The sequence below is a fragment of the Enhydra lutris genome, unplaced genomic scaffold (assembly GCF_002288905.1).
Source record: "Enhydra lutris kenyoni isolate GAN:26980312 unplaced genomic scaffold, ASM228890v2 scaffoldscaffold13, whole genome shotgun sequence".
NCBI lineage: Eukaryota > Metazoa > Chordata > Mammalia > Carnivora > Mustelidae > Enhydra > Enhydra lutris.
In genome coordinates, this window is record NW_019154097.1 from 54262934 (window position 1) to 54285239 (window position 22306).

Here is a 22306-nt window from a genome sequence, read left to right on the forward strand (position 1 = left end):
CCAACTCGACTTTAGTAAGCATGACGCTGCTTATTAGGAAGTGTGACTCTGCGGCTCCAAAGTCCATGCTGGGCCCTCCCGGGATGCTGCCTTAACTTCCAGGCTCAAGGAGGCCAGGACAGAGCACTGTGTTTCTCTTGGGTTTTAACAGAAGACACGCCCTTCCCCAAAGGGGTGGCCGGGCCGGAACTGGATCCACCCGCCGGTCCGCTTACACACTCCTCGGCCACCCTTCGATGTCCTGAGCCCTTACATTCATTGTACTTCCCTTTCACAGACAAGGGCACTGAGGAACAGAGAGCATCTTAACTTGTTCCAGATCACACAGCCGTGGACGACCAAGGCCGGCTGGGAGTCCAGACCACCAATATTTGACAGGTCTGCGGGCTGCACAGGCTGAGTGCGCGGGAGGCCGCCCAGGCCCCTCCACGCCGACCCCCGCAGAAGCTCACGGAACGTGCAGTGGTCGAGCCAACGAACAAGCGCCCGGGGGAGCGCGTCCGGGCGAGTGGACGTGCCGCCAGGGTCCCAGCGCCCAACCCCATCTGCGGGTGGAGGGACAGCGTCCTAGCTCCCACCCCGCCTTCCCCGCCAGGCGCCCCTCGGCCCCGGGGAGGGGCCCTGGTAGGCGGAGCCTGGTCCAGCGAGCCAATGGCGGCACGGGGGCGGGGCAGGCGGGCGGGCGCGCGCTGAGGGGCGGAGCCAGCGGGGAGAGGGCGGGCGGACAGAGGGGCAGTGCCGGCGGGCCGCGGGCCAATGGTGGTGGGGGGCGGGGCGAGATTGCGGGGCGGGGCCGCCGGACGGCGGGCCAATGGCAGCGCGGGGGCGGGGCGGCAGGCGGCGGGCGGGGGCGCGCGGAGGCGGCGGCAGCGGCGGCGGCAGCGGCAGCGGCGAACAAAGAGGCGGCGGGCACGGGCGGCCGAGCGGAGCCGAGCGCAGCCGAGTCGGGCCGAGCCGGGCCGGGCCGGGCCCAGGAGCGCGCGGGCGATGCGGGCGGCCAGGCGGGGGTTGGCGGACCCCTGAACCCCTTGCCCCCGGGCCAGCGAAGGAGCCGCGCGGCGGCACGCGCCCGAGGCGGCCAGCCCGCCATGGCCGGGGTCAGCTACGCGGCGCCCTGGTGGGTGAACCTCCTGCACCGGCTACCCCACTTCGACCTGCGCTGGGAAACCACCAGCAGCCAGTTCCGGCCCGAGGACACCGACTACCAGCAGGTGACGCGGCCCCCCGGGTCGGGGGTCAGGGCCCCTCCGTTCGAAGGTCTGAAGACTCCCAACCCCCCACCCCCCGCAGTTGAGGGTCTGGGGGGGGTCCTCCTCTCCGAGGGTCGCCGTCGCCCCTTGTCCTCCTGGAGGGTCACGGCCTCCGCCTTCTCGTGAGTCAGAGCCCCTTTCTTCTACAGGGTCGCCTCCTGCGTCCTGGGGCTCCCCTCTGTGAGCGTCTAAAGACCCCCCATCCTGCATGGAGGTCCATGGCCCTCCTGCAGATTCTAGCCTTCTCCTCTGGTGTTACTTAGGCCCTCCCTTCTGGGGTCATGTGGAGCCTCCTTGCTTCCCTCTGTGGAGCCCCCTCTGCCAGCTGTCAGCTCCAGCCCAGGCCCCTGCCCATCACCTGGGGCAGCCCTGACCTGGGGCCCTGCAGAACCCCCAACCCAGAGGAGCCCAGGGCTCTGAGACCAAGCTGATACCTCAGAGCACTGGGTGCAGCCAGGAGGGGATTCCTTCTCCCCCCGCCCCGGGCTGGGGAATCCCACTCCCTGCCAAGATTTTGGTGGGTGAGTGAGCTGGGCAGATGCCAGCCCTCTCAGGCGGGCAGTGACTCCCTGCTGGGTGCAGTGTGTGCTCTGGTGACACCTGGACTGGCTGGAGTCGTGGCTGCCAGGAGCCCCTGGGGATGGGAAGCCCAACCACAGGCACTCAAGATGGGCCTCCTTCTGGGAGGCTGTAAAGGGGCGGTGGGAGCCTTTGCAGCCTTCTGCCCAGGGGGCCAGGTTCTCCCAGTAGAACCCTAGGCCTGGGGTCATGCCGAGTCCAAGCACCACCCCCCGCACTGAGCTGCTGTCATTTGAGTGCAGGGCAGGGGACCAGGCTGTGGGCATTTCCTTCCTGCCTGGGGATCCGGATTCCAGAAGCCCCATGACTGGGATACCTTCACCCGGAACACCCCTGGGGTTCTTTCTCTCCAGGGGTCGTTGCAGAGCCCCGGGTGGAGTGGAATGGCCTTGCTGGTGGAGATGGCCTGGGAATCCAGGATTCCGTGGACGTGATCACACCTCACCTATGTAGAACTCTGTGTTCCCTGGTTGCCCTTATCTAGAGAGCAAGAACCGGAAGCAGAGAGCGAGGACACCATGGGAACCCAGCACTCCCAGCCTCAGTGCTCACCTGAGGCCTGCTCCCCCAGCCCTGCTGATCTGTTTTCAAGCAGACTAGAAAGGGGGCCAGGGATTGGCCCAGGCATGCCCAGAGATGGCAAGATTTTTAGAAAACTCGACGCCCACGTCCTAGGAGCCCAGCCCTGGGGTACGGACCGGTGTGGGAGCAGCACCCTTCTGTGCTCCCTGGGGCCTCCCATATGTCCTGGCTCTGCCATGTCCGGCCCCTGGCTCCTGCAGGCCAGGGTCTGTGCTGGCGGAAGTTCTCCGCCGGTTATTAGTTGGGAGGTTCTGGGGCTACCGCTGGGGCCACCTGGGGTATCTGGGACCCACACAGAGCTGGCCTGCTGGCCTGAGGCTTGCTGTGCTGCCTGCCCGCCTCGGTTGGACCAGCTGGAGCCCCTCCTGCCCTCTGGAGATCCTGGGACACGTTGTGGGGAGTGAGTGAGGGGCCGACGCCTCCAGCCTGTGGAAGCCTCCAGAATGGTGGTGGGCCCCCGCAGCTCAGCCTGACCCCCTGCAGGGCCCTGTGCCCCTGAGAGGTCCCTGATGTCTGCCCTCAGCTTCTGTGAGCACTGTTCCCTCCTCCGCTGTGGGAGGGCTCTGACTCACTCTCCTGCCTCCTCTCTGTGGAGCCGAATTAGCCACTGAATAATTCACGGCGTGGAAACCAGCCCGTCTCCATCCCCCGCCGCCTCTGCTCCTGGCTGGGGGCTGTAGCGTGAGCCAGGCCCAGACATACATCCCGCCCCTGCCTCCCGTGCTGGTGCTTTGGGGCAAGCGCTTGACCTCTCCGATCCTTCATTGTCACACCCTGAAATCTGGGCTGGCAGATTTTGTGGGGTCACAGTGGGGGATGCAAGGGCCCCGTGCTCCAGCTCCATTTTTGGTTGCAACAGACAGAGCTACTTTCCTGGGTGGCTGGGCAGTGGGTCAGTGGGGGCCATGGCCTGGAGCCTCTTTGTGCCTCCCTTGTTCCTCACTGGGATGGAGGGGGGGCAGCTGTTCCCATCCCATTTCTTGCTGGTGGGTGGTGGAGCCCTCATCCTCCTAACCCAGGGACCCCCCCACCCCGGCCTGGGAGCCTGTTAGGCCGGCCCCCACCTGGGCTGAAGGGTCTGGCAGTCCCCCACCCCCCCATGTGGGCTGGGTCCAGCTAGGGAGGAGGTCTTCTGCCTTCTGGACTACCCAGGGGAAAAGTGGGGCCTGGGTTCAGGGAAGAGAGGGTGTGTGTGGCATGAGGAGACCAGCCTTGGCCCTTCTTCGCTATTTCCTGCCCCCAGCATGCACTGCTGGGAGCCCTGGTAAAACCCACTGGAAAACCCCATGAGCTAGGCTTTGGTTTGGGAACCTATGTGGGGCTGTCTCTCACTAGCCCTATCTCTTCCAAGCCTGGGAGATGAAAATGGTTGTCTCCATCGTACAGATTAGCAAACTGAGGCTCGGAGAAGGGATTGGCTGAGAATCCCATAATGATTAGGTGGTAGGAGCCAGAGTCAATCCTGGGAGGGTGGGGGACCTCCTGGGTCCCCCTCTGCTGGCCCCCTGCAGGGGTTAGGAGCTGATGGGGGGCCCCCAGAGCACTGGCTGATCCTACACTGGGCACTTTGGAGCCTCAGCAGGAGCAAGGATGGCATTTCTCTTGGGGCTGAAAGTCTCAGGCTCCCATGAGGAGGGGAGCCTTTTGCATCCACCTCTTGGGGGCCCGTGATGTTTGCTGAATGGACAGATTACAGGGAGGGTGCACCGTGGTTTCTGTGGGGGCTGATGGGATCTGTGGGTAGGCAGGTACTGGAAGGAAGCAGAGAAGCTTCTGGAGTTTGCTCAGTGCTACCCCACCCTCTGCTGCCTTCCAGGAGGGGCTGTCGTTCTGGTGCCCCTGGGGCTGGGCCTAGAGCTCCTTGCACCAGGGACAGCTCAATGGGTGCGTACTCTCATTTGTGGGGGTGGGCAGCAGGGAAGATTGCAGGCCCAGAGGAAGGAGGAGACCCCCGGGTGGCTGCACGGCCAGGCGGAGCCAGCTGGGCCCCATGTCTGGGGGCCTTATGTGGCCTGCAGCCAGCCTGCTCTGTGGTGATGGTAGGGCCTGTCCTGGCTTTGGGCAGGGGTCCCAGAGCCTTCTCTTCCAGCTGGAGAGTGGGGGCCTGGGCGCTAGCTCTGTGGCTTTCCATTTATGTGACCTTGGGTGCAACCAGCCATCTGTCTGGGCTTCCCTTCCGTCAAGGAGTCTGCCCCACCACCATCAGTCCCCACCATCAGTCCCCACCAGCCCTCCCGACTCCCCCTTGCTCTGCCAGTTCAGGGTTGGTGGGGGTAGGCTGGAAGCTGTGAGGGGCTGGAAGTGTCAGGACAAGGCCTGCAGGAGCCCACTGGTCAGGGAAGGCTTCTTGGAGGAGGTGCTACCTGGCCTGCCGTGGAGGGTATCAGTCAGGCTGCGAACACCCAGAAGGCTGGGACTTGCCTGGGAGCCTGGCATAAGTGGGCACACTGGCCGACCCCGTCCAGGTCATATGGTAGCATTCCCCTCATGTTTGCTAAGCACGTAGGACTCAACACGTGGGTTCCTGTTAGAACCCGGAGTGCTGGGGTGTTTCCATTGAGACCCTAAAGATAAGACTGAAGTAGCCATGTAGAGTCCTTGGGGAAAACGGTTCCTGGCACCAGGAAGAGCACATGCAAAGGCCCTGGAGCAGAGAGGAGCCTGAGCCTCAGGCCCAAATAAGGGAGCCTGAACGTCCTGCCTCAGGAGGGAGTGAGCGCGCACTCTGTGCCCGGAAGTGTGCGAACCCAGATCGGGGGCGCTGCTTAGAGGGCATTTTTGAGCTCTGGGTTGTATGACTGCCAGGGCCATCGGTCTCCTAGCTAAGACCACAGGATCTTGGTCAAAAGCTGAGACTCAGGCAAGGTGAGGTGCGTACCTGGCTGCAGGCTGTGGGTGGGCTGCCCCGTTCTCACCCTCCTCACTGATCTGGAGGTCCCGAAAAGTGTGTGTCGCCTGTCTTCTCATTTACAAAAGCGCTAAACACTCATGGAATGTTTGGGAAATAGGAAAAAGCATGAGGAAACACCAGAAAGCCCCTCTGGCTGGATTCGGTCTGTGCAAGTCTACCTGTCCGGTGCGTGTCACTTAAACCACAGTCATTCCGTGTGCCCTTGCTGTCACCACCTCTTAGGCCTTATTGTTGGCCCTTGGTTCTTAACGCTTGACCAGCGTCCCGTGGTCACTGTCAGGGCGCTGAGGCCGCAAGTGACAGGAACGCGCCAAACGGGATGGACCTCACTGAGGAGAGGGCAGAAGCTTCTAGAGCACCCTGTGCACGGACAGCACCGAGGGGCTGGCCGTTGGGGATGCAGTGGTGAGGGGACAGGGTAGCCCCTGCCAGAGCAGATAGCCTGGCTGTTTCCTTTTTGGTGGGGCGGTGGTGGGGGGAGGCAGGGCACGGCCTTTGGTGACCTCTGCAGCCAAGTCCCAGGTCTCCACCTGGGTGGCGGGTGTCCTGGGAAACTTGGCACATCCCCCACTTGGCGTTGGTGTGGGGTCCGCCTCGTTGGGCCCCATCCTTCTGCCTTTGGTGGCTCCTGGTTTCCAAGGGTCTGGGGACGTGCTGGGAAGCCATGTTGCCAGCACCGTACTGGTCTGTGCAGGGGACGTGCGGGGAGGGACGTCAGCTGCTGGCCCTAGGGAGGGGCTCGGGCAGGCTTCAGGCAGGCTGCACTGTGGCTCTTAGCCCAGGCCATGGCCGCTCTCCCAGAGGGGCCCCTGCTGTCCTTTCTCTAAGTGTTCCTCGGGGCGGCCCCACAGTGGCCCTTGGGGGGTCGTTGTGGACTCTGTGGAAGCAGAGTCGTGGCCGCTGGCCAGCCAGCATCAGTGGGCTGGGAGATGTGTGCCGGCTGCTGTCCGGCCTGCTTTCCGTGGACACGGCCCCCACGCAGAGACTCCCTGGGTCCCCCGGCAGAGCTGTTTCTGGGGAGCGCAGCAGGTGTTGGGAGCGGGCCCCTCCCCCACCAGCAGCTCTGCTGAGTCTTTGCCTGGAGAAGAGGAACCGAATCTGCAGCCCAGGGACTGGGTCCCAGATACGGGAAGTGCCCCCATGTGACCCCCCGGCATTGGGACATGTGACCACCCTGTGGTGGGGGCCTCCATCCCTGATCTAAGGTCCTAAGGAGGGGCCCACAAATGCTGGGTCCACCCTGGAGTCTCCGCCAGACATGGGATGGCTCATGCCTCCCAAATCGGGTCTGCCGTCTGCCCGGCAGGAACCTGGAGGGCCTGGGGTCGGGGGGGAGTGGTGTCCATAGCACAGGAGACATGAGCCCAGGCAGCAAGCTTGCCTCACGCTGTGGATAGGCTGGGAGGGCTTCAGTGGGCCTGGGTCAAGGCCAGGGCTCCAGGCTAATATCAGGGGCAGGAGGAGGGCCTCAGAGAAGGCACCTGGGTGAGGGGAGTGCCCCCAGGAGCGGGAGCAGGCAGAGGGCCCAGGCTAGGCCAGGGTCTGCAGGTGACAGGTGACAGGGCGGGTTGTGGGGGAGGGGTTGTACGGGACCCCTCGTGAGACTCCCTTTCCACTGTTGTTAGGTGTCCAGATGGGCTCATGTGCACACACGGGCCTGCACATGGGGGCCGCCCTTGGGCCTCAGCTAGCAGGCCCCTAGCAAGCCCCTTCCCCAGAGGAAGCTGGCTGAGGCCGGGGTCCTCACAGGAGGCTGCACCCCCTGAACCACATCTCCTTGGTCGATGTGTGTCCTGGGACCAGGCCCGTCTGGTGGCCCCGGGCTATACTGAGGCTTGTGGCCTGGGTCTCTAGGGCTGGCCAGGGGCGAGGCGCTTGCGAACAGGCCTGGAGAGCAGAGGGCTTTTCTGGGTGTCATGCTGGGAAATGTGTGAGAGCACCGGGACCAAAACAGACACCCTTGCCGTGGGGAGGGCAGCCCCTGTGACCGTTCCTGCCGTGAGCCCGTGTCGCACGGGCAGCAGGAGAGCAGGCTGGCCCCCCACACCTGGAGGGCGGCAGGCAGGGGCTGGGTTGGGGGATGACCCGCCAGCAGTCCTCTCGGGGCCTTCTGCCCACCTCTGGCCTTGCTACGCCTCTGTCCCCATGGTTCCCGGAGGATAAGGGCAAGTGTGATGTGTACCCTGTGGGGACATCAGGGCTCAGCTGCTGCATGTCCATGTGCGACCTGACGCTCTGGATCTCAGACCTCAGTGTGAGGGGACTTGGGCGGACAGCTGGGCCCCTTCTGGGCTCCTTCTTGGCTGGCCGCTGGCTGTGTGTTCTCCGGGATGGCCACGAGCTCACCGTCATGGAATTCGGGAAACCCAAGTCCAACTCAGTGGAAAATCTGTTTTTAATTTCTTGCCGGCATCTGGGAGCCACAGCCAAGTGTGTTAAGAGGGGTGGGGGGCTGCGGGCCGAACAGCCAGCCCGGCGCCCAGCTCCACTCCATGGCCTGGCCCGGGAGGTGAGGGGGGGCCTTTTCTGGAGCCTTCCTCAACAGGCCTCTGTGGGCTCAGACCCTGCTTCCTGCACCACTTACATGAATGGGCCTCCGGCATCCCTTCTGGCTTCGGGCCCCTGGCCTTGGAAGGGGGGTGCCGCCCCCTCCCCAGGTGGTCTAGGGACCAGTGAGGGTATATGCGTGGCTGGGTGACAGTGGGTGCTGAGGCAAAGAGCCAGCCCTAGGGGAGCGGGCAGCCATGTGCAGTGGGAGCCCTTCTTGGCAAGGGATCCCAGACCCAGGAGCTAGGGCAGCAGTCCAGCCTGGGCCAGGGCTCCAGCTGAGCCACGTGTGGATTCCTAGATGGTGCCTTGGGGTTTGGGATCCCGCCAACCTCCTGGATACCCTAACCTGGTCTCTTCCTCTGGAGAAAGGCGCTTGGCCATTCTGGGGCTGGGGTAGGATGTGCCCTGCTGGAGAGCAGTGGAAGGGTCTGCTGCCCCCACCCCACACACCTGCCTGCCCCCACTCTAGCCACCAGAGCCCTTCGGAACCCAGGCATGCAGCCTGGGTCTCATGCCGGGCCAATGCCCAGGCTGTCCCCCTCTGGGAGCACACCCTTCCTCCATGGTGCCCTGCTGGCGCTCTCAGACACCTGTTTTTGCCCCCCGCCCCGGGTTGTCTGCCTGGCTCCCACGGCCTCTGAGACAGTGCACGGCCTCTATGCTGGGGTCCCGGGAGCTGCGTGCCCCGCAAGGGCTGTGTCTGTTGTGCCCTGTATCCCCGTTTCGGGCCTGGGGCTGAATCCGGACACTGCCCGTGCTGATGTGTCTCGGTCTCAGGCTGGCCCTGGGCTGAGGGCCTCCCCACTCCAGGGAGACAGGCAGCCAACAGGAGGATGTTGGGGTGTGGGGCAGTGGGGTCCCGGGGCCCTGGAGGAATGTGGACTTGCCTGGTCTTTGGAGCCTTGCCCTTTACTGCTGGAGGAGCCCTCTTGAAGGGAGGGCTGGTGCAGGGAGGGGTGGGGGCAAGCCGAGTGGCAGCCCTGCCAGCCATGGCCTCCTGCAGGGGCCCCCACCTCCACGGGCTTCAGGGCCTTGCTGGCCCCTCTCATGCCATGGGCAGTAGGGGGGACCTCAGGCACAGAGGATCCTCTCCAGAGAGAGGGGTGTGTGGGGAAGCAGTCTGCTGGGGGTTCCGATGTGTGGACCACATGTGGCGTGCTCCCACGCAGGCACACTCGCGGCCGCAGCTGGGGTCCTGCATGGCTTTTGTGGCTTGGTGGCCTCAGGCACATCCGAGCAGCCTGCCCTGAAGCTGAGCCTAGTGTTGTGCAGGGGCGGGGTGCAGATGCCCAGGCACCAACATGCCATGTCCAGAAGAATTCCAGTGCACTATCCATTGTGCTATGGAGCCAACATGTGGTGTCCAGGTCAGTGGTGGGGTGTCAAAGGGATGGGCTCCCAGCCTGGAGCCCCTGACGCTGTGGTCTCCGTCCGTGGATGGGGCCAAGCCTACTGCCTGCTGCAAAGCTCTAGGAAGGTTTGGTGGCACGCTGTGGACCCTCCCCAGCTTGGGACCCCCAGCACCCCGCCTGCCAGCAAGCCTGGGGCTGAGCCAGGGGTCCCCCACCCCGGGCAGGGAACCAGCTTAGGCTCACTCGGAACACAGCTGCTTCCCTGGGCCCCTTCTTGTCCTTGGCTCCCCCGCCAAGTCTGGGGTCTTGGGCCCCAGGCCTCAGAGCTGGGCCAGGGGTGGCTCTTGACCCTGAGCTCTGGCTCCTGGGGTGTTTCCAGAGTGGAGGGGGGCTTTGGGGGGCCTTGGGGCTTGCAGGAGAGTGTCTGGCCACAGGCCAGGGCAGGGGGTTGTGCTCCGGTGGGGACTGCAGGGGCCTTGGGAGGAGGGGGTGGCCCAGGGCTGAGAAATGAGCTGGAGGGCTGGGGGGAGGGGGGTGGGAGGGCCACACCAAGTCCCCACTGCGAGCACCCTCACAGAGCCCAGTGTGTGCTTAGTGCTGTGGGGGCTGGCAGCCAGCGCTGTGGCCAGCGGTCGGGACACGGGCCCAAGCATCTCGCCTCGCCTGACCGAGTGCTGACATCACTTCCATCACAGACGGAAAATTCCATTTGGTCAGAGCCCAGATGCTGATCAGACATTTCCCATTCTCTTTCTGAATGGGCCCAGGGGAAGTGAAGGGGACGCTGGCTCCTGGCCAGGGGAGGCGGGGCTGCCACGGCAACGCCAGCAGAAGAGGAGACGGGCACAGGTCACGCTGGGTGCCCTTGTGCCCGGCTCATGCACCCAGACGGCGACGGGCTCTTCAGCTTTGCTAGATGGGCTAGACCCCCCACCACCACTGCGCCCCCGTGCCACACCTGTGAGCCGGAGGTGCCAGCACCTTCCCTGGGTGCAGAGGGAATTCGTGGTGGCCCAGGCCCCAGAGCCACTGTCCTGTCAGACCTTGGGGTGTAGAGCTGGGGGCCGGGGCCAAGTGCGAGTGGGCACTGCCTCCGCTAGATTGATGAGCTCAGTGAGGCCTTTCCAGCATCCCCTGGGGAAGGTTTATGCAGACAGACCCCGTTCTCCTAGTCGGGGGGCTTCCTGAAGCTGGGGAGGCAGACCAGCAGGGGGCAAGGTGGACTCCTAGCTCCCAGTGGGCAGGGTTCCAGGGGTATGTGGGGGTGACAGGGCACCTGGGCTTCTGCCTGTCATTGCTTCCAGGGAAGCCTCTGGAAAGTAACTTACCTCCTTGGTACCCAGCTCTGAGCCCCAGAGCTGACCCCCATCAAGCCTGGCCCGGGGCTCCCTGGCAGTGGTCCTCCCCGAGTCCCTGGTCCTTGACTGGCTCCGTAAGGCTGGGCTGGGATGGGAGCATCCTCCGCTCCCATGGCCATGGCGGTTATGCCCCCCAGCCAGGTGGCCGTGAGTGAGGCGGCCTTCCCCACTTCCAGTCCCAGCAAGTGTCGCAACACCCAGGTTCTTGGGACCCCCCCCCATCCCCAGGAGCTCCAGCCACAGGCTGCTGTTTGTGCCCCTGCTGGGGAGATCACAGGGTGACACCTTCACGTGCATGTGTGAGTGTGAATACAGGTGTGAACGTCTGGGAACACATGGGTGTAGATGTGTGCGTGTGAGTGTGGACACGCTTGTGCGGGAGTGCACGTGTGGGTATAGATGTGGGCATGCTCAGCCTGTCCTTGAGTGGCCCTGGACCAGCCCCCGCAGCAGGCAGGATGCCCTCTCTCTGCCCCCAGCCCACCGGGCTGCACGGTGGCAGAGCTGGCCCTGGGAGCAGCCGCCCTCAGGACCCTGACCTTTCCTGGGGGACCCCTGTGTAGGTGCTGTTCTGCGTGTTCGAGGGACTAGCTCCTGCTATCCTCACAGTCCCGGGCCAGAAGAGTGATGTTCCTGTCTCTCCTTTATAGGTGGGGAAACTGAGGCACGAGGTTGACTCACGGTCATGTCTTTGAGCCAGGCTGAGCAGCACTGGAACCTCAGTGCTTTGGTTCCCAGCAGGCTGGACTGCCCCACGTGGGCCTCAGATTTCAGGTGGCTGGGGGGGCGGGGCAGAACCCCCCTCCCTCGCTCCTCTGTCTAGCGGCAGGTAGTTCTGGGCCTCCTGGTAGCCAGCCAGGACGTCCCTCCCCTCCTGTCCGTCATGGCTCCTGGGGGACTGGGCACCCGCAGGGCCTGTGAGACCATGCCATGGACCGAGAGGGGCCCAATTCGGGGTCCCGGGGGCCTTCTCCCCAAGGATAGCCCAGAGGACCGGGGAACACTCCCATCAACTCACCGAGGTGAAAACGGGGTGCAGAGAGAGGCCGGGCGAGACTGCACGGGACGCTCACGTGGCAGAGCTGGGCTCTGACCGGGGCCTCCCGCACTCAGCTGGAAAGAGCTACTGACAGATTTCTGGCTCTGCACTGTAATTACGAAGTTAGTACAAGTGTGTGGTTTAAAAAAAAAGAAAACCCCAAAAGACCCACAACAACAAAACAAACCAAATCAAAGCAGTAGGAGAGGACCCAGGAAAGGTACAAGCGTGACTCCCGGCCGCAGGGACCTTCCGGACGTGGACAGGCCGGCTCGGGGAGGTGCCCGGCCATGGTCCACTCACGGACAAGGCCCGGTGCACCACCCTGGCCTGCTCTCTCTGGTTTGCGTGGCCCAGCTTGTGTCCAGCAGGCAGCACCCCTCCACCAGCCTGGCAGCTCCAGAGCCCTCAGGCAGTACCCTCTGAGGACCTACCAGGCTGGCACCTGCCTTGGCTCCCAGAGGCACTGTGAGCCCTGCCTCTCTCCAGATGTGAGGGGCCTGCTTGGCTGGCCTCAGTTTTCCTGCCTAGCAAATGGGAGTGGGTGGTCCTGACATCTCTGAGGCAGTGACTGGGCCCGTCAGTGCTGGGAGTCCTGATAACAGTGAGCACCGGAGTGGGTGGGCTCTCAGGGCCCTGGGCCTCTGGCCCCGGCTCCCCATCCTCTGGAGGACGTGTGTCCATGTGCGTATTTGAACACCCACTCCATGCCCACTGTTCTCTGCATGCGTGGGGCGAGGGGTTACGGGCAGGATAGGAGGTGGCATGATGGCGGGCCAGGGCCGGGACCAAGGGACAAATGTTGGAGAAAAGGTGACCTTCAGGGGGACTGTGAGCGCAGGGCAGGGACAGGGAAGCATGGGAGCCAGGGTCAGCAGGGCGGCGAAAGGGGGCTGGGTCTGGGTGTGCTGTGGTCTTGGAGGGCCCAGGGGCAGGGTAGAGAAGAGGTGGCTGTATCAGGACTGGTGACTGGGAGGCAGCCTGGGCTAGGAAAGTGCAGATGTCCAGAGCGAGCCATGGCCCCAGGAGCCATGCTGTGTTCCGCCCTTGGCCTCTGCCCAGCGAGGAGCAGGTGGGCAGGGCCTGCAGCCCTCGGGTCAATGTCCAGGCTGTGCGTGTGAGGCAGACCCGGGAGCCCGCAGGACGGTGCTGTTGCAAGCACTCTGATGTTTATTGACATCCGGGGCTGGGCAGGATGAGGGCAGTGCCTGATACCAGGACCCGCAAGGCGAGCCCCCTCCGTGACTGGCCCTTGGCCTCCTGCCACACCCCTGATTGCGGCCTGGAGGCTCCTGGCTGTGGCCTGGGTACTGGGAGTACCCTCCGTGACGTGAGCGTCCCTGCCCTCCAGGAGCCTTGGGCCCATGGCGTGGCACTGAGGCCAGCTCCCCTTCCCCTGCCAGCTCATGAGCGGGGCCTCAGGGCCCCCATCAGGCCTCCTGCCAGTGCAGGGGCAGTGGGCGGCTGCACCCCCAGCCTGAAGGAGGAAGGGAGGGCGCCAGCCCCTGACACCCCTTGTGGCCAGATGGCAGTGTGGGGCAGCCCGCACGGCAGGGCAGTGGCCTGTGACCACAGCCTCATGGTGTCACCCTGGTCCTCCCCACCCCGTGCCTCGTGGTGGCTCCAGACAGCACCTCAGCCCCCGGGGCACCCGTGTTGCTCTGAAGCATGGCTAGAGGGGCAGGCCCTGGTCTGGTGGGAAGTGGGGGAGCCCCGCCTTAGGTGTGGGGGGATGCTGGCCGGGAGCGGTGGGCCTCAGGGGAGACCTCTGGGACCAGTGGGCTCCTGGGAGGGCAGGGAGTGCCATCCTGCCTCCGCTGCCTGGCAGCCATCTCCTGGGAGACAGCTGTTGGGGGCCAGGGCCAAGGTGGCTGAGCCTCTTCCCAAGGGGGGGCCCTGCAGTGGGTGGGGGAGGGGCAGGTGGGTGTTACACACACACACACACCCTCAGCCACTGTTGGTGAGCATTCAGACATGGGGGAGGGAGGGTGTTTCCAGGTCTCCCTGAGGCCCAGCATCTCTGCGGCAGTGCCAGTGAGGGCAGCTGTGGGGGGCCCAGTGGCCACACCACAAATCTGATGGTCCCCGTGGGGTGGGTGCCGCTGTGTGTTGGACCTTCTGCCTGGTACTTACCACCCCCGCCACCCAGGAGGTGAACATGGTCAGGCCCAGCCTGCAGCTCTATCAGGCCACCACCCCCACCCCAACATAGGACACGGGCAGAGGTCCCAGATGGGCCGTGACGTGGGACTTGGGTCCTTCCTCCATAACTTCTCTGAAGCCAGTTTCTTTATCAGTGGAACAGAGGTGACGCACTGGGCCAGGCGAAAGGGAGAGCCATGTGCTCCAACAGGTGGAGGCCCAGCCCCTGGCCGAGCCCACAGTGGGTGTCCCTGCCGGAGCAAGTCAACCACTTCCCATCGGGGGCGCCGACCTCGGTGACAGGAGGGTGCTGCAGGGGCACTTCCTCCTCCCTGGTGACTCCTGGATGTGGCTGGAGAATTCGGGGCCCTTCTGGCTGCCCAGGGCCCGGGGGCTCACAAACGCAGCCAGGTCCAGAGCAGTGTCCATGCCGAGAGGGAGGGCCCTGCTGTGTGCCTGGTTCCATGGTGCGCATGGCCTAGAGACTCCCATTGGCCTCTTCTGGGGAGAGCATTCCCTCCCTTTTTACAGAAGAAAAAATGGGCTCCAGGAGATTAGGGGCATTCCGTGGCCACAGGGCTATCATCAGGAGTGCTGGCTCTGCCCACCCGGCACCTCCTTCCTGGGCTTGGTCAGGGACCCCTGTTTAGACGTATCTTGCCTTGGGCTCGGGGGCCCTGGACCTGGGAGGACCCCATGGCCATGCTCACCTGGCCGCTGGGAGTGTGGCTTGGGCCGGTCCTGGTGGCTAGTGCAGGGTTAAGGACAGGAGTCTGGGGGCTCACAGGCAAGCACCCAAGTGTGGGGAGCTTCTGCCCCCAGGGCTGGAGGACGGCTGGGTTCCAGTGCACCCCGCGCAGCATGTTAGAGGTGCGACAGAGCTGGCCGCGCACCTGCCCCTCCAGCGCCGCCTCCCCACCTCCCACAGGCGCTGCTGCTGCTGGGGGCCACCGCGCTGGCCTGCCTCGCCCTGGACCTCCTCTTTCTGCTCTTCTACTCCTTCTGGCTGTGCTGCCGGCGGCGCAAGAGCGAGGAGCACCTGGATGCCGACTGCTGCTGCACCGCCTGGTGCGTGATCATCGCCACGCTGGTCTGCAGGTGAGCGCGGGGCCAGGCCTGGCCAGGTGGGGGCGGGGCCGGAAGGGGCAAGCCGGGCCGGACTCCCCCCCCCTTCCGGTAGGGCCCCCCGCCTGCAGGCAATGCGCCTTCATCCGCCCCCCCGCCCCGTCCCAGCGCCGGCATCGCCGTGGGGTTCTATGGCAACGGGGAGACCAGTGACGGCATCCATCGGGCCACCTACTCGCTCCGCCACGCCAACCGCACGGTGGCAGGGGTCCAGGACCGCGTGAGTGGCCGTCCGATGGGAAGGGGGGGCTCTGTTCCTGCCCCTGAACCCTGTGTCTGCGTGTGCGCCCCAGGGGTGGGCATGTGCTGGGAGCGGGTCTGTGCCCGGGCTCACCGGCCCCCGGCCCGGCGCAGGTGTGGGACACGGCGGCCGCCCTGAACCGCTCGGCGGAGCCCAGTCTGCAGAGCCTGGAGCGGCAGCTGGTGGCACGGCCGGAGCCCCTGCGTGCAGTGCAGCGGCTGCGGGGCCTTCTGGGGATGCTGCTGGGCTACACAGCGGCCATCCCGTTCTGGAGGAACCCCGCCGTGTCGCTCGAGGTGCTGGCGGAGCAGGTGGACCTCTACGACTGGTACAGGTGCGGCTGGCCGCCTTTTCTGCTCCCTGCCCCAACTGGCCCCTAGAGCCCGGGGTCTGAGGTTTGGTGGGGAGGAGGGGCCAAGTTCCCCAGGACCTCTTACAAGAGCTGATGGCAGCCCCTTAGGCCCCCAATGTTCCAGAATTGCCCGTGGGTGCCCCTCTGGGCCCCACCCATATCCTCTGTGTGCCCACAGGTGGCTGGGCTACCTCGGCCTACTGCTGCTCGAAGTGGCCATCTGCCTGCTGGTGCTGGTGGGCCTCATCCGCAGCTCCAAGGGCATTCTGGTTGGGTGAGTCTGTGGGCCTGAGGGCCGGTGGGAAGCAGGGGGCAGCGCCCACAGCACCACCTTCTGAATCAACCGTGCCTCCCCCTCACCCATTTGTGGGTGTAGCTATAGGTCTGCCGAGGGGTGGGTCCCCACCAGCTCATGGGGACACCAGGAGGTCACACTGGAGGCTCTGTCCTTGGCCTGGAGGCCTTGTGGGTTCAGATCCCCACTGTGCGGCTTACTCAGCTGGCCACCTGGGACGGGTGGCCCCCAGACACGGATGCTCCGTGTCCTCATCTCAAAGACGAAGGTGGGGATGGCTCGTCCATAGGGTAGTTGTGAGATGTTGGCCTCCTTTCCCCCAGGACAGCTGAACAGCTGTGTCCTGCCCCCACCTGGGCCAGGCGCTGCCGGTGACAGTGCTTGGGGGAAAGGGAGAGCCGGGTGAAGGCCAAGACCTGTTGTCCGCTCGGGGGAGGGGGAAGCAGGAAGACCAGCTGCTTCCTGAGCTCTGAGCCCCACCGCAGCCCACACCAGGTGGGAGAGAAGTCCATCTGTGCCTGGCCTTTGGGTGGCTCTGGCTAAGGCCAGGCCACGGGAGAAGCCACAGCCCTTGTGTGGAGAGACCCCCTAATGTTCCCCGGGGCCCTGGCCCTCTGGCCTGCAGGCACCCCAGCCTGGGGGATACTGATTGGCATTCCTTGCCCCAAGGGTCTGCCTCCTGGGGGTGCTGGCCCTGGTCATCAGCTGGGGCTCACTGGGCTTGGAGCTGGCCGTGTCTGTGGTGAGTAGCAGGGGTATGTGTGATCCTGGTCTGCTGGGCCTAGGCATGGGAAGGGGGTGGGGAACGTCACATGCCTTTCACCTGGGACACTGAGGTTCCACGAGGAGTGGAGACCTTTCTGTGAGCACACAGCACTCACATGTTACCTTCTGGGGCTGAGAGCAGACATGGGCCGCAGGCTCTATCTGTGAGAGCTGAAGGGTGGGGGACCTAGCTTGGTCAGCCCATCTTCCTTGCCTGTACCCCCCCCCAGGGCTCAAGTGACTTCTGTGTGGACCCCGACACCTATGTGACCAGGATGGTGGAGGAGCACTCGGTACTGAGTGGGGGTGAGTCTGTAGCCGTGTCTGAGCCAGGACCCCAGCAGCCAGGCTAGGGAGACCCCGTTGAGCTAGGCCAAGGCATCCTTTCCCTCCTGGGCCCTCAGTCAGGGGAGGCAGGACCTGCATCGATCAGGAAGTTAGTAAGTGAACAGGAACACCTTCTGTGAACAGGGGGTGCTGAGGATGAGGATGGGGCTGTGTTGAGCCAGGGATGGGGGGTGGGGTGAGGGTGGGGACAGGTGACAAGGGGGGCAAGGCAAGTGATGACATGCCACTTCAGAGCAGGTAGCAGCGTGGCCTGCCAAAGAGGTAGCATTAAAATTGAATAAGAGAAGGCTGTGTGTCTTGTGCAAAGGCCCTGAGGCAGAGACAAACTTGGTATGTTTGTGAGGCAGAAAATAGACCAGTTGGGAGAGGAAAGGGTGGGGAGCCCAGCAGGCCAGGTCAAGGACAGAATTTGGGCTTAATTCTGGAGGGTCCATTGGAGAGTGGGAAGCCCAGAAGAGACATGGTCCAAGATTGGATTGCCTTATCAAAGCATCTGTGGGCTGCTGGAGCTACAAGGTCAAGCAGGAAGGCAGGGAGGCTGTTGCGCTCCTCCAGTCAGGAGCTGGGGTGCCTTGAGCCAGCAGGGCGGAGCATGGATGAGGACGTGCTGTGAAGCAGCAGGACAGGGCTCCTGGAGAAGTGGGGTGTAGGGAGGGAGGCGCCAAGGACCTGCTCTCTGCCTGAGCTGCCGTGGTCACTGGAGCTGTGGACCGAGGTGGGGGCAGGGAGCGGGTCTGGGGGTGAGGGTGGGGACCACAGTGTGATGCCAGTTGGCCATCCCAAGAGGCAGCTGCATGTGGGGCTCTGGGGCTCAGGTGCAGCCAGAGCTGGAAGTTGCTGAGCTCGTGGGTGTGCCCTGCTGTGGGTGCTGCATGTTCCTCTAGAGAAGGGTGGAGGCACTGTCCCCACAGGGACAGGGGTTCTAAGTGGCCTTAAAATGCTGGCCTTCAGAGGACCGTCTTCCCTCCTTGCCTTAGAAAGCCACAGGGATGAGCAGGGGGCTGGTTTTTGGCTTATCTGGTTGGAGGAACAGGTTCCACCTGAGCCCGAGGAGCCCCCAGGAAGGAGGGTTGTCTGCCTTCTTCCCCCTCCCATGGGGGCGGAGTGGCCCTGCTGTGCCCACCACTGTCCCCAGCCTTTCCAGGTCCTCACTGCTGAGGACTCCCAGGTCTTTAGCAAGCGCGAGCAGCCCCCAGCCTCAAGGGAGTGTGAGATCCTGCCTGGAAGCCACGGGCCCCCCTCCCGGGGCCAGACAGAGCCAAGGCCAGAGTGCCGGCCCCTCTACAAGTGGCCAAAGTGAGCTGCGTGGGAGCCCAGGCCCGAGAGGCCGAGGTGGGAGCAGGGCAGGAAGGGGGCCAGGCTGCGGCCAGCCCTGTGCACCTGCTCTTGTCCTGGGCCTCAGGGCCCCAGGAGGGAGGCACCTGGGACTCCAAAACCACAGTGTCGCTGCTGCAGGGACGGGCGCTGAGCCCCCTGAGTCTGTGGGTCTGAGAGCCTTATGGGCGTGGGCAGGCAGATGGGCTCCCTGCTCCTCCCTCAGCTACAGCCAGGTGTGGGCCTCCTGGGGTTTCCAGAATCACAATTGTAAGTGAATCCCATCTTCAAATGTTGGACACAGAATCGACACATGTTTTAACGGGGAGTAGACAGGCCACCTGAGTCCTGGGCCCTCCCGACAGCCGTGTCCAGGCCCTGTCCCCTCCTCTGCCAGCCAGGAGCCCATGCATCCCTGCATCTCTTCTGACCCCTTGCCCACCCCCAGTGCCTGTCTGCTGCCCCAGAGGGAAAAGAGGAAGAGGGCTGCATCCCCCAGGGCACATGTGTGTGCTGTAAGGACCCTGCTTGGAGCAGAAGGGTCTGGGCCCTGGCCCTGGGCTCCCTGCAGGCCACAGCTCCTCACACATGTGCTTGAGTACACACAGGCACAACATACAGACACCTGCACACGCATGTGTGCAGAGACATGTACACACGTGGACACGTGCACACACATACATGCATACAGACGTGTGAGTGTGTGCATACAGATGTGTGGGCATGTGTGTCTGTTCACACACTCGGGCAGAAATGCACATACACATGTGCGCGCAGTATCCATGCAGGTGCACACAGGTGCACGTAAGCACACACATGGGCTCACACGGGCATGCACACGGCTCATGCACACGGCCGCCCTCACACCACCGCCTTGACCTCTGTCCGCAGACATTCTGCAGTACTACCTTACCTGCTCGGCCCGGGCCACCAACCCCTTCCAGCAGGTGAGTGCTCCGCTGCTTCCGCCCCTGGGAAGCCCTGCGGCCCTCAGCCCTTCTCAGAGGCCTTGAGACCCTGGGACCCCAGGAGCTGGGGTCCAGGGGGCCGCTGGACGAATGCCACGTTGGCGTCGCTAACTGCCCCCGTGGTTGGCACCCTGATGCCCTTGGCGCAAGCCCTTTGGGGTGGACTGCTTAATGCCCCCCAGGGACTGGGGATTCCTGTCAGTTCCTGGGTCGCCCCCGGGGCCACCCTGCAGGGCAAAGCCAACCTCAGGCAGGGCAGGTGCGGAGGGGCCCAGGGATGTCTCACCGGGGGAGGGGTCCTGGGCCCGCTGTGGAACACCTGAGCCAGAGTCACAGTGGAGTCTGGAGGGAAATGCTTTGGCCCACTGGCTGTCACTGCCCGTCATTGTGCGGCCCGGGGGGTCGTGAAATGCTCCCTGCTTTGAAGTCACCTTGCTTTCGGTGATCTTACTCCCTCTGTGTGTGTGGGCAGCTTCCCTAAGGGCTCCCCCGGGACCCCGGCGCTGCCTTACCTGGGTGTGGTGGGACTGGGGGAGGGGAGCCGGGCTGCCCTACCCCTGCCGGAGTCAGCAGGCCTCTCTGTGGAGCAGAAGCTGTCTGGCAGCCACAAGGCGCTGGTGGAGATGCAGGACCTGGTGGCTGAGCTTCTGAAGACCGTCCCCCGGGAGTACCCGGCCACCAAGGTGAGCAGGGTGCTGCGTCCCCAGCTCCGGCTGCCGCCACCCCTCCCCCACCCTTCCTCGCAGAGGCTTCCCCTCCTCCCCTTCACTGCCTGTCATTGCCCCGGGGGTTTGGGCTAGGTTTTTAAAAATAATGTAGCTCTTTATCTTAAAAGTAATACCAACTCTTTGAATTAAAAAAAAAAAAACAACGAAAAGGGAAAACGGGGACAGATGTGGGAACAAAGGAAGGTCCACCCCCGGCCCTTGGAGGTGTTCTGGGAACTGGTGGGGGGGTCGGTTGGCGGTTTTTCCCTTGCGGTGTTCTGGGTCCTGAGCATTCTGTCCACACGTCTGTTACCGCGCTCCTGACGAAGTCTAGCGTCCCCAGGGGTCAGCCCGCGGGGGTCCTGCCTGTGTGCGCCCCACTGCAGAGCGCGGCTGGGGCTGGGGCACATGTGTGCGCACGGCTGGGCTCAGACTTCTGTGACCAGCTGGACCTTCCGTAACGAGCTGCAGAACTTAAGGAAAAGATGCACATGGAGACACACTGTTGCAGTTGCTTCTTACTTTTGTTCAGGCCCGGGTACCCTCTGGGTATTTTGCGAGCGAGTGGGTAGGTAGCTGGGGTCCCACGGGGGGAGCTCTGCATCCCGGGGAGCCTGAGACAGCCAAGATGCGCTCCCTCACGCGCCAGAGGCTAGAAGTCAAAGTCATCAACACCAGGCATGGTCTGGGCAGGCGTCTCCCGAGGCCTCTCTCCGTGGTGTGTAGACCCCATGTTCTCCCCGTGTCCTCATGCAATCGTCCCCCTCTGCCTGTGTGTGCCCAGACCCCCTCCTCTTACAGGACCCTGGTCCCATGGGATTGGAGCCCGCGTCTCTCGTGACCTCCGCTTGCCTTAATTACCTCTTGAAAGACCCCGCCGACAGCCCCGTTCCGAGGTGTTTAGGGTCAGGAATGCAACATAGGAATTCAGTGCAGGGAGTGACTATTCAGCCCCAAATGGCGAGTCTTGTTGTCTGGGGATCCGCTTCAGAATCGCTGGGCGCTCTTGGGACGTGCGCCACGGAAGGCCATGTCGGGCCCTCTGGTTGGTCTAGAGGCACCCTGTCCACCCTGGAGGGTTTCTGTGGGGTCGTCTGCCCATGGACAGGATGCAGGCAGAGGTGCCCATGCCCGCGCACACACAGAGGGACAGACACACACTACAGGACCAGGCTCGCTCTATACAGAGTGTTCGAATAATGTTTTGTCACTTAAAATAGCATGAAAATTTTCTCCTTAACTGTTCCTGAAAGTAAGGTTCTTCCAGAGAACCAGGCCCCCATCAGGAGCTACGTGGGCATTTGCTGTCTCTCCTGTGTTGACAGGCGTTCATGGGTCCCACTTACCCCAGTATGCTTCTGTCTTCAGCAGTCCCTTTGGGGCCAGGACACAGACTCTGGCCCTCATTTCTAGAAGCCCAAGCTCCTCAGGGCCTGAGTCAAGACCACGGGGTCAAGGGCTGTCTCGATGGCAGGGTATGGGTGGACGGGCACCCTGAGGGCTCCCAGAGGACCTATGCCTGGCTCGGGCCCCCCCCCCCCGACCGTGGTACTGACCTTGTGTGCTCTGTGTCCCCGCCCAGGACCCCTTGCTCCGTGTCCAGGAGGTGCTGAACGGCACAGAGGTGAACCTACAGCACCTCACCGCCCTGGTGGACTGCCGCAGCCTGCATCTGGTGAGAACCGGCCTCCCGAGCCAGGGTGCTGCAGCTGGGGGCAGGGGTGCCGCTCGGGGGCTGGCAGAGGGTACAGCTGGGGGGCAGAGAGTGCACCTGGAAGTGTAGCTAGGGGGCAGGTGTGCAGCTGGGGGGGCAGGTGTGTGGCTGGAGGGCTGGGGGGCAGAGGGTGCACCTGGGTGGGGGTGGGGACTTGGAGAATGGGCGCGCACCCATGGGTGGGGGGCCCGAAGCCCAGGCTGGAGCCGGGGGGCTGTCAGGCGGCGAGCCGTGGGCTGGGCTGCGGCTCCATGTGTCCCATCTCATCCTGCCTTCCCTGTCTCTCTCTGGTCTCTGTGGGCCGTGCTGTCCCCATGCTGTCTGGCCCTAGGACTATGTGCAGGCCCTGACGGGCTTCTGCTATGACGGCGTGGAGGGCCTCATCTACCTGGCGCTCTTCTCCTTCGTCACGGCTCTCATGTTCAGCTCCATCGTCTGCAGCGTCCCCCACACCTGGCAGCAGAAAAGGTGAGGGGCTCAGCCCTCGCCCCTGGCCACGCCGCTGGCAGGATGTTGTCGGGATGTGCCTTCTGGACACCGCTGTCCTTCCCTGAGACAGCAGCGGACAGCCTCCTCCCCGGCTGACTCTCTGTAAGCCGCTGCGGTGCTCGCAGGCTAGCATATCCGTGCGAGCAGCCCCATTTCCCGGATGGCAAACTGAGTCTAGAGGAGCTCCCGGCCCAGGGCACGTGCAAGTCCAGGGCAGGCAGGTAG

The 22306-nt window shown here is 64.0% G+C and overlaps 1 protein-coding gene across 1 annotated transcript in view; it reads left to right on the forward strand.

The window, feature by feature from the left end:
* Positions 1-944: 944 nt before the first annotated feature.
* The window catches only part of LOC111145618 (tweety family member 3), a 28609-nt gene continuing 7247 nt past the window's right edge, over positions 945-22306 (forward strand). The window contains exons 1-11 of the mRNA XM_022500644.1: positions 945-1211; positions 14692-14861; positions 14997-15108; positions 15243-15463; positions 15660-15755; positions 16446-16518; positions 16772-16847; positions 19095-19150; positions 19762-19854; positions 21461-21553; positions 21924-22060. Coding sequence (XP_022356352.1) covers positions 1089-1211; positions 14692-14861; positions 14997-15108; positions 15243-15463; positions 15660-15755; positions 16446-16518; positions 16772-16847; positions 19095-19150; positions 19762-19854; positions 21461-21553; positions 21924-22060 — 1250 coding nt within the window. The 5' untranslated portion in view covers positions 945-1088. The remainder of the gene's footprint in view (positions 1212-14691; positions 14862-14996; positions 15109-15242; positions 15464-15659; positions 15756-16445; positions 16519-16771; positions 16848-19094; positions 19151-19761; positions 19855-21460; positions 21554-21923; positions 22061-22306) is intronic.